Here is an 11,089-nt window from a genome sequence, read left to right on the forward strand (position 1 = left end):
GCTACTTGGGAGAAGGAAAGACAAGGTCTCAGTGCTCTAGTTTCTAAATGAATAAAAAGGACAGATTGGTTTTCAAATCTTCATGATATAGTGTGTGCTGGATGGTCACAGCGCAGGGGGGAGGAAGGGGGAGGTTTCCAGTCCCACCCCCGCTTCCCTTTGCCCATTTTATTTTGTTCTCACAATGGGGACAGAGAGGATTAGCGGCGGTGGGGGCTCGGTAACTTGCTGTTTTCTATCGAAACCTCCTTCCGGGTTCCGAGCGGAATCCTGGGGACCTCTGATGTTAATGTGAGTAACCAAGAGGCGGCGGGTGTGACACGAGCAACATAAAAATAAATCACCTCATTTCTGAATTATTGAGATGCCTCGCCCTTCTGAACGCGGGATTGTCTACATCTGGCCTTTTGGCCCATCGGGGCTATGCTAGCTCCAGGGCCGAGCTTTACTTTTAGCTGTTAAGTATGTCTCCCCGCCACACACACACACACAAGACATGCTCCATTATCATCAGAGGGCTACCAGAGTGTCCGCCTACCTCTGTGAAAACTGAGCCCGGCTGTTCCTGCAGGTGACTGGTTCTGTCTGTGTCCGTCAGGTTGTGTGGGTCGGCGATGGTGGGGTGGTGGTGGTGAGATTCCTGTTATGACCCAGCGGTTGGTACAGCTGAGTTATTTTTAAAAATCCCAGAGGGGAACTATAAACAACTCTCATAACCTGTAATTTTAAGTGGTTATGTTTGAGATACAACTTTAAATTCAGGAATCAGGCCACCAGTTCTCCAGAGGTTTCATATTAAACTAAATTAAACATTTTATTAATTTACACAAGTTAAATATATACACATGGCTACAAATTACTGTTATCATAACTTTTAACAAATTCCCAAACTAATCTCCATTTAGGCAACAGCAGCCCATAGAATTAACCAGACATCAGGCAAAGCATTTTCACCTTACAAATTCAAAATGAGGTTCTTTTCACTTTGGTTCCTGTGGAGACAGTTAGAGGCCTACAACTACTTTGATCTTGCATCACCTCTGCTCTGCTCACACAAAACTGCTATCAGTTATATCCAGCACCATCCCATTGAATGTAAATTCTCATTGTATCACCAGCCTCTTTGAACTCCACCTCTTCTAACAATAAAACCCCTTTCATAGTACCAATTTTATTAGTAATATAAACATTGCTTAGTCTCTGCTAGCTGGGTGCCAGATTTCACCGCACTTCTTGAATGCTCTATTCATCAAAATGCAAATGCACCTCTACTTCTCAAACCTAGTACACATCAAAGCACCCAGACTAGCTGGCTTTAATCCCATTAAAACACACCCACAGACTAAACCTCCATTTTAAAAGAAAAATATTCTCCGATACTATATACATTAATAGCTTCATGACAATTCCCCAGTTGAAATCATGCTGGCATCACATTTTGGGCACTCACCTGTAGAAGCTCCTCCAAATCTTTCTAAAATGAAGATTCCGTGTTATTGTGGTGCGGCTACAGCCGCTGGGAGGCAGTGATTCACAGCGAGTTTAGTTTGCCGACTTTCCCAATGCCTCATGGGTAAAATTACTTTGGAACAGTCCTCACCTTTGTTACTAACCCACTATACTTTCCTTGCCACGATGGTAAACTTTTTAATTGGCTGAAAAGTTCTTAGGAGATGGCCTGCGCTGCTGAAGGACATTACAGCAATAAATGCAAGGCTTTCCTCCCCCTTTCAAATCCCAAAGGTAAGATCAATTTAAAAAAGAACAGCTCTTACTCCAGCCGTGAGCAGTTTATGTCCCTGGCCTTTTTCTTTATTGTCTCATGGGATCGTGGGTGTCACTGGCAAAGCCAGCATTTGTTGCCCATCCCTAATTAGCCTTGAACTGAATGGCTTGCTCAGCCACTGGAGAGGGCAGTGAAGACTCAACTATGCAGAGCCACATGTAGGCCAGACCAGGTAAAGATGGCTGATTTTACTCCCTAAAGGACATTAGTAAACAAGGTGGGCTTTTACAATGACCATTTCAAGGTCGTTATTACTGAGACCATCATTCAGTTCAGATTTTTTTTGAGGAACCGAAGTTAGATTCCATCAGTTGTGACAGTGGGATTTGAATCAATTTCCCCAGTGCCTTAGCCTCAGCATCTGGAGGGCAAGATGCATAAGATTACCATTACACCACCACCTCCCCTACTGAAATTCAGGAAACAGTGGCTCATATCACAAGGTAAACTAATTAAACTTTAACACTAAAGAACAAGGGGGTATTCACTACAGAATATCAATCCAATAACAGCACATGGACATTTATAGGGTTAGATGGACATGGGTGGGAGGAAGCTGGTGCTGAGTGTAACTGGGAAAGACTGAATGTCATGTTTCTGTGTTCTGTACCCTATAATGTAACTGTATGTCTGTCTTTTACACTCTTTTAATAAAGCAAAAATCAATAAATTAAAGTAGGTGGGAAAAGAAAAATCTATATAAATGATTGGAAAAAACAAAAAGGAGGGGGAAACTCGGAAAGGGGGTGGGTTGCTGCACCTTAAATGTTCTGCTGTGTGGGTGGTGGGGGGTGGTGTGGGGGTGGGGTGGCTGCGGAAACAATCCTCTTTCCTTTCAGGCCAGTCCTGAGGTTGTTCCTCCTCCCGTCCCGCAGTGTTTATGTGTGTGCATATGTGTGTGTGTGTGTGTGTGTGTGTGCACGATGTGTGTATGTACATTTATGTGTATGCATATGTACATGCATCGGCATCGGCAGGTGTGTGTACACATGTGCATGTGCATAGATATGTGTGCATGCACATTGTGCATATGTGTGCATGTATATTTGTGTGTGCATATGTGTATATGTGTGAATGCTTTTGCTTGTAAATGTGCATCTGTGTTTGTGCATGTCAATGCATGGGAATGTTTGTGCATGTATGTAGGTGTGTGTATGTGCTTGTGTGTGTGTGTGTGCATGCGTTCAAGTATGTATATGTGAATATGTGCACATGTGTGTTTATGTGGGTGGGTGTGTTTTGAAGTAAAATTAAATATTGTACTTCTGGGCAATTTCCATAATTACAATTCAATGGAACCATGATCTGTGGAGATGAACTGGGAGGAGGAAAGAGCTTTGCCTCTGAAAGAATAAAACCTTGAAGTTACTTTTGTTAATATTCATACATAAAAATACTTAGCATATTTGCATGACATTCTTCAGCCTAATGTTTTAATACTGGCATGAATCTGCTCATTTTAAATGGGCAAAGCCTCTGTTAAAATAGCAGAGAAGAATGTCATATGAATTTGCTTTGCCTGTTTATATTGACAAACTAATTTCTAGGATTAAGAAAAAAGACAGAGTAGGATTTTTGGTGCAAGACTCCCCATGCTGCTGTTTCCTGGTCTCCACTGTTCACCAACATCCACCTCCAGGTACCATGCCCTAACAGGACATTGGCAACAATAGACTTCATTAAATTGGTCCATGATTATGCTTGGCAAAGTACTGCAGTGGTTTTCCATTGCCTTCTACAGTATGGCTGCCCAGGAAACTCTTCCACTCTTACCGCCTGCCATGTTAGAAAGATTTACAGGCTGATAATCAACCTGTTTGGCCACATTGTGAAAGCACCTTCCGTGACCATCAAATCCTGAGGTGGGTCTTGGACCCAGAGCTTTTAGTCTAGAGTTAGGAACACTACCACTGCATCACAAGACCTCACAGTCACCAAGGTACCCTAACCAAACTTGATAATAACATTTAACAGATTTGTGCAGCTTTCTGAGGTTTGTTCATGATGCCTTTAGAGAGAATTGCCATCCGCCAATGTGCCTTTAATGGCTCTTTGCCAGGTTTGGTGATGAGTATATCATACACCATGGCAAGAGTGTGATGTCATTAAGGCACTTAGCTCATCTGCTGCTATTGGTTTCATCTTCAACAAGAATCTTATGATATTGAAAGTTTAATATTTTTCTCATTTGTTAGTGGAATGTGGGCTATCCTTTCAGGGCATGTTTAATATCTACTCCATTCCTAGTTGTCCTGCTAGTCCTATTTACATCCTGAGTGTGCAGTGGTAAGCCTACAACAGTCCTTGTGGTGCTGGTACTCCCATGGTGTGTGAGGTTAGGATTCAGCAATGGTTGGGGGCGTGGGGATGTTTGGGGCGGGGGGGGGGGGTGGGGAAACAGTGTTTAAAGTCAGGAAATTGATTGGGCCATTTCATGTCAGAGCTAATCATTACCAGGCACAGATGTCACTGGCTACTTGTCTGTCCAAGTGTGGATGTTATCTAGATCCTAATGTAGGCTGGCATGGGTTACTTCATTATCAGAGGAGTTGTTACTGAAGCTGAACATAATAAAATCATCAGCAAACAGTTTTACCCCTGACCTTATGACTGAGAGAGAGATACTGATAGTGCATCTGAAAATGCTATGCTGAGGAATTCCTACAGCCCATGTTTTGAGGCTGCAGTGATTGACCTCTGACAATCCTGGCCTTCTAACTTCCTGTCGGGTATGATTCCAGTCACTAGATGATTTTCCTATTGACTCCTATTGACCTTGGTTTTGTTCAGGCCCTTTAGAGCCATGCTCAAGTCAAATACTGCCTGAAAGGGTGATGAAAGCAGATTCAATAGTAACTTTCTAAAAGGGATTAAATATAAACTTGAAAGGTGAAAATTTACAGTGCTTTAGGGAAAGGGCAGGGGAGAATGGCTTACTGGATACCTCCACCAAAGAGCTGGCACGGATATGATGGGCCAAAAGTCCTCTTTCTGTGCTGTGTCATGATTCGATGTCAAGGATAGATAGTCTCATCTCTCCATGGGCACTCAGCCCTCTATCCATGCCTGGATCACTGCGGAGTTGTGAAAACCCACACTTCAGCTTTGTCTGTCCCAGGATTAATTAAAAACGTGGGTCACTGCATTAAGAGTAGCCAAAGAAGGCAACGTCTGCCTGAAATGGGGATAAACCCTGCCCAAAAATAAATGCTTACAAAATGACAATGGTTCTTTGAATCCAACTCAAGACTCTCTTGCTGCTCTGTACGATCTGGGCTGCAGGCAACGTAGGCAAGTCTGAGCTGTGCACCTGCTAACATTGGATGCAGATTACAACATACCGAGAGAGACTAACCAGTCAAAGAGCTAGCTGAGGAGAAATCAGAGGCAAGGATAGCATAGAATAGCAGAAATGCGGTGGTTTTTATAGTGATTAATCTAAGGGGAAATTACATATTTTTGTAGCCAAATTATAAATTTGGGTAAAATGGTCCAGAAGCTGCTGTCAAAATAATAGGGTTAATGGTGCCTTTTTTTATGGGCAAAAGGCACAGCAATTTCAGTCGTCCAAAAGATGCTCTCAGGTGTGCCACTCACTCATTAGTTTTTGTAAAAATGGCATCTTTCCATTAGCCTCTCCATTTTAAAAAAACTTGCTGTATTTTCCCACCGAACTCTCCATAGAAAATTAAATCTTGTCATAGCAAGTGTGAGCAGCGTTTTACTGGTGTGATCTATTAACCTCTCTGGCAACGGGAATTAACTTTTACAATAAGTGTGGAATCTCATTCCTTCAAGTTTTATGTTTCTTGGGGCAATTTAAAGAATGCCAAGTTTAATTTGTTTTTTACTTTTCCTTTGTGTCTCTTTTTTTTCTCTCTCTCTTAATCCAATCTTTCATTCCCTCTCTATTTCTCTTCCCATACCTGATTTGACATTAGATTCACCCCTTTTAACTCACCCTCCTTTTCAATCCTGTCTGTATTTCTTTCTCAATCCTCTATCTTTCTGGTTAAAGAGATACCCTAGTGATTGTCCCATTCAGTCAGATCCCTGATGCCCTCCATGTACCATTATCGACTTGCACTTTCAGTATCCTAGTGGATAAAGATATTTTTAACTGAAGGGCATGGAGCAAGTCTAGCTCATGGCAGATGTTATTAGATGCACTGCTACAGCAAATTTTGGCTAAATATATTTAGTTATTCAATACGTTTTAAAAGAGATTTTTATCTTGATTCTAAAGGTTCGCTACACTGCACAAAATTGAGGAGTATAGTGGCAGAAAAAGGGAGAAATGGGCATGGGGAAGCCTACACCATATCTTCATTCCAACCACGAGCCAGAGTGATTATAATTGATGCTAGTGTACGGGAGGCAAATGATCATTGATTTACCTAATACGAACTCTTTTTCTTCCAGATCCTGCTCACTACACCTGCCTATATGACTGATGATGACAGCATGATGTCTGGGCACTGGAATTCCTCTGAAAACTATCAGCTGAACCCGGCCAGTGTCATCGTGCCCATTGTATTCTCCCTAATCTTCCTGCTAGGGACAGTTGGGAACAGCCTGGTCCTCGCCGTGTTGTTCAGAAATGGCCAGATGGGGCACAACACAACCAACTTATTCATCCTCAACCTGAGCGTGGCCGATTTCTTCTTCATCATATTTTGTGTCCCGTTTCAAGCCACTATCTACACACTGGAAGGCTGGGTCTTTGGGTCTTTCATGTGCAAGGCTGTCCATTTCTTCATTTACCTGGCAATGTATGCGAGCAGCTTCACCCTGGCCGCCGTTTCAGTCGACAGGTACAGTAAGTGAAGGTTCACGGAATCAACACAATTCCTGTACAGTATTCCATTATTTGACATACGAAATGTGGGAAGTGTAGTATGCCTGAGAGGGAAATTGGTGATTGCTGGGCATATGTTTCCCAAAGTTCTGCACCACTGGAGCAGGGGGGGTGGATGAGGTGGGGGGGTGGGCTTCCTCATCTCATGTCTGGGTCTGTTCAGGATCACTTAATGAATACAGCGCAGAAGGAGGCCACTCGGTCCACCACCTCTGTGCTGGATCTCCAAAGGAGCTGGTGTATAATTGAGAGAGATGAATTTCAATGATTATGCAATGGCTCTAATTGGATCACAGGTAAACTGAGATGGTGGACGGTTAGTAACATAAGAACGTAAGAAATAAGAGCAGGGATAGGCCATTCAGCCCTTCGAGCCTGCTCCACCATTCAATGAGATCATGGCTGATGCTCTACTTCAACACCATTTACTCAGTGAGGTCTAGTTTTGCCCAGCAATTCTTACATGCCGTTGGGGAATGGCTAGAAACAAATAGGTTCACTTCCCCCCTGCAACATTTCTCTCTCGGATCCAGTCTCAGTCCTGCAGCTGCAGGAACCCTTATCTGCACAGTAATCATGTCTAGACTCAATGGAGCTGATTATCACAAAGATCAAATCAGTTGCAACTTACATGTAAAAAGCAAAATATTTCAGCAGATGCTGGAAATCGGAAACAAGCTAAAAATTGTCAGAAATCCACAGCAGGCCAGTCAGCATCTGCAGAGAGAACAGCAAGTGCTTTTGAAGAAAAATCATTTTTTGACTATTAACAAACATGTGAAGTTCCAAATGACATCCAGTGCCCCACAGGGTTAAACTGCACTGTTTTATTTGAGTGATTGTGTGTCAGTGGCAAAACGCTTGCTTTTAATGTTTTCTTTTCCTTGCCGTTCACCACGCTTGGGACATATTTGCTTTTGAACATTCCACACCCAAACTAGTCATTTGCTTGCTCTCTGCACGGGGACCACCTTGTGCGTATTCAAATTTTCCGGTTTTGTTTTGTTTCTAGCTTAAGCGGTTTTGCAGCCTGCGATGCAAAATCCTTCATTTCACTTGTCAAAGTAATTCACACTTTGGCCTCTTGCTTTTTTTTTAAAAGAGCCCCTTTGTCGAAGTACTTTAAAACATCCCTGCGCTTTTCACAAATTGCGTATGGGCAGATGTCCTGTGAGCTGAATCAACTCGATGATTCCTGTAACCTTATTGTGAAGATAAACTGATGGGTGCAATACCTCTTTCCCTTGAGACAGATGCTAAAATTAATTTTCCAGGTCCTGAGACTGAAGTCTCATTAACTACTCAGCAATGACATGGTTTAATTAACTTTGCTGAGTGTAAGATTGTCGGTTGAGGGCACTCTATTATCATATTTTATCAGTTTTGTATATCTCTCTTTCTGTAATTTTATCCCCTACGTCCATCTAATCTGACACTTCTGCAAAGCGACACAATGCACGGTCATTCTTGAAAACTGATTTCCAGCAGTCACTCCCAAGGTATGACTCTCCCCGCTAATTTTCGTTCTCACAGTGGCTACAGCTTCCAGCCAACCTCTCATCCAATGCCATTCAGAAATGGAACTGAAGCAGGATTTAGACACTCCCCACAGCACTGAGAGTTAATGTGTTCACACCTCTAGCACCCTGATAGGCCCACTGGCCATTGTGGGCCTCCACATCTGGTAATGTTTTGCTGCTTCTGTGAATTCCCCCGTGAATCGGGTGCAACTTTCCGATCATGATCGAGGACTGGTGTATAGAGCAAACTCTTGCGACGAATAATTATGCATTTTATCAGCTTCACATCTTTATTGTATCATTTAGATACCTGGCCATCCGATATCCTCTCCGATCACGGGAGCTTCGGACTCCCTGCAACGCAATTACAGTCATGGTGGTGATATGGGGACTCTCCATCGTCTTTGCTGGGCCCTACCTGAGCTACTATGACCTCATCCCATACGAGTGGTTTTACATCTGCATGCCAGCGTGGCAGGAGCCAAAGAGGAAAATCATGGACACGTCCACTTTCATATTTGGATATATAGTCCCGGTTGCAGTTATAAGCTTGTCCTATGCCAGGACGATCAAGTTTCTCTGGACAGCAGTGGACCCAATAGAGGACATATCTGAGTCCAAAAAATCCAAGAGGAAGGTGACGAAGATGATTATCATTGTGACTGTGCTGTTCTGCCTCTGCTGGCTCCCTCACCATGTGCTCATTTTGTGTTTCCACTATGGCCACTTCCCCTTCAATCAGGCCACCTATGCCCTCAGGCTCCTGTCCCACTGCATGGCCTATACCAACTCCTGCCTCAACCCCATCGTCTACGCCCTGGTTTCCAAGCACTTCCGGAAAGGCTTCAAGAAGGTGTTCAGCTGCTTGCTGAGCAAGAAGGGCAAGAACAAGGTGCACGTGGTTCACGTAGTGAATGTGGTTAGCGGCTCCACAGAGGTTACACACCTGAACGGTGAAAATGAGAGACAGCATGGCTGTGAGCTGAGGGATAGGCAACATTCTAAACCTCAGGGTACAGCAATGACCATCACAATGCCGTACCAGCGGACATCTTGAAAACACAAAAGAACTAATTCGCTTCCAGTCTCTCCACGAATTCAGTGTAATTTTCTTCTTTGTGTGTATGTATATATATGTATATATATATGTATATATGTATGTGTATACACACACACACAAACACCTATATATTACTTAGTCCCTAGGTTAGTTCTTGCTGTGGGTGAATGTAGGCTTCTATCTAAACAAAAACTAAAGTAATGAACGATTTAATTATTGGGAGCACTTTACTGAATTTTCACCTATAAAAGTCACCGCCAAAAGAAAAACCTTAACTCACCAGGCACCTTAGAAATTTTACATGTTAGAAACTGGGAGAAAGTTCGGGAGGTGCTGATTGAAGACAAAGTCACAAATGAAAGAAGAACTCACGTTTATAAAGCACCTTTTGTGATATCCCTTTACTTCACAGCCATTGAAGTACTTTTGAAGTGGGTGTTCTGTTGTAATGTAGGGAAATGCAGCAACTAATTTGTGCACAGCAAGCTCCCACAAACAGCAACAAGATAAACAAATAGGCTATCTGTTTTAGGTTAAGGATAAATGTTGGTCAAGGCACATCACCTGCTCTTCATACAGGATCTTTCGGAGCCACTGAAAAGGGCAGATGTGGGCTGAGTTTAACAACTCATCAGAAAGACAGCATCTACAACAGGGCAGCACCTCCCTGTGACTGCACTGGAGTGTCAGCCTAGATTGCATCTCTGGACTGGGGTTCAAACCCACACCCTCTGACTCAGAGGCAAGATTGCTGCCACTGAGCCAAGGCTTAGGTTGAAGATAAGCTTGGGGGGAAAAAAACTCTTAGAAATTGGCAATGGTGGCAGCAAAGGGCAAGACTTTTAAAAGAGAATTCCAGGGGCCAGGAATGGGAAGGTCCTGCCACCAGTGGAGGAAGAGGCAGAATGGAAGTTACGGGCTGGGAAACAGGCTGAGAGAGCATTGGAGAGATACACAATGTAGAATTTGTAAACCAGCGCACAAATTTTAGACTCGATGTGCATGGGGAGCAGGAGTTGGTAAAGACCTGGGGGTGGTGGGTGAGTTGGTCTAGAGGGAAAGGGCAGGACTTCCCTGTTCAAACTTACCGTCCATTTTGGAAGGGTCGGACTTGATTTTTGAAGGTTAAGTTTTCCACCGCTAACTGCTCTCACTCGTTGTTAGGTTTCTGTCACTGACCTACTGTTCCAGTTGGGTGGAAAAAGCACAAAACATTAGGAAATAAAAAAACATTTAGCACAAATCTACCTTATACAAATCTGGATAATGATGAACTGTGACATTTAAAAGATCCCAGCACGCCCACTCCAAGTAGTCTCCTTCGCCCTCCCTATTTTAATAACCTGTTTTATTTTCTCCTTTTGGCTCCACGCGTCTCACATCCATTTCTTAACTAAGACACATGGGTGCTGACACTTGGTCTAATTTGTTTTTTAAAAATTATTCATGCTCCTCAGCCTGCTGCTATTTTCAACCGGAGCAAATTATTCAGTGGCTAACAGGACATTCAGGGGCTAAATTCACCCCCAAAAACGGACATGGGGATTGTGACCCGTGTCCATTGATTGTGATGCAGGCAGTAAACCAACTTCATGCTGCTGTCTCATTTCAATGATTTCAGCATCCAGCCAGCACCAACTGCACTGCAGGTTCAATGTATCAGTGAGAGGTTAATTTGTGACTGGCTATTACCGCTTAGCATGCACTGCTTAAAGCTAGCCTGCAGCTCTTAAAGGCTGGAGCTGAATGGAGCAGACTGTGGCAGTCACACAGAAGTCACTCTGGCCTAAGAAATATTGAAGAATGGCACAACATGGAAAGAATTCAGGTTCTTAGGTTTTTGGATGGTGCACTGGATGCCTTTG

General features: G+C 43.3%; 1 protein-coding gene across 1 annotated transcript; it reads left to right on the forward strand.

Moving 5' to 3' along the window:
- Positions 1 to 210: 210 nt before the first annotated feature.
- On the forward strand, positions 211 to 9,221 carry galr2b (galanin receptor 2b). Its single transcript, XM_041207182.1, has 3 exons — positions 211 to 291; positions 6,209 to 6,600; positions 8,471 to 9,221. Exons 2-3 carry the CDS (start codon positions 6,233 to 6,235, stop codon positions 9,219 to 9,221), a joined length of 1,119 nt encoding a protein of 372 aa, XP_041063116.1. The 5' UTR covers positions 211 to 291; positions 6,209 to 6,232.
- Positions 9,222 to 11,089: the final 1,868 nt, after the last annotated feature.

This window comes from Carcharodon carcharias, chromosome 15, assembly GCF_017639515.1.
Source record: "Carcharodon carcharias isolate sCarCar2 chromosome 15, sCarCar2.pri, whole genome shotgun sequence".
In the NCBI taxonomy this organism is placed as follows: domain Eukaryota; kingdom Metazoa; phylum Chordata; class Chondrichthyes; order Lamniformes; family Lamnidae; genus Carcharodon; species Carcharodon carcharias.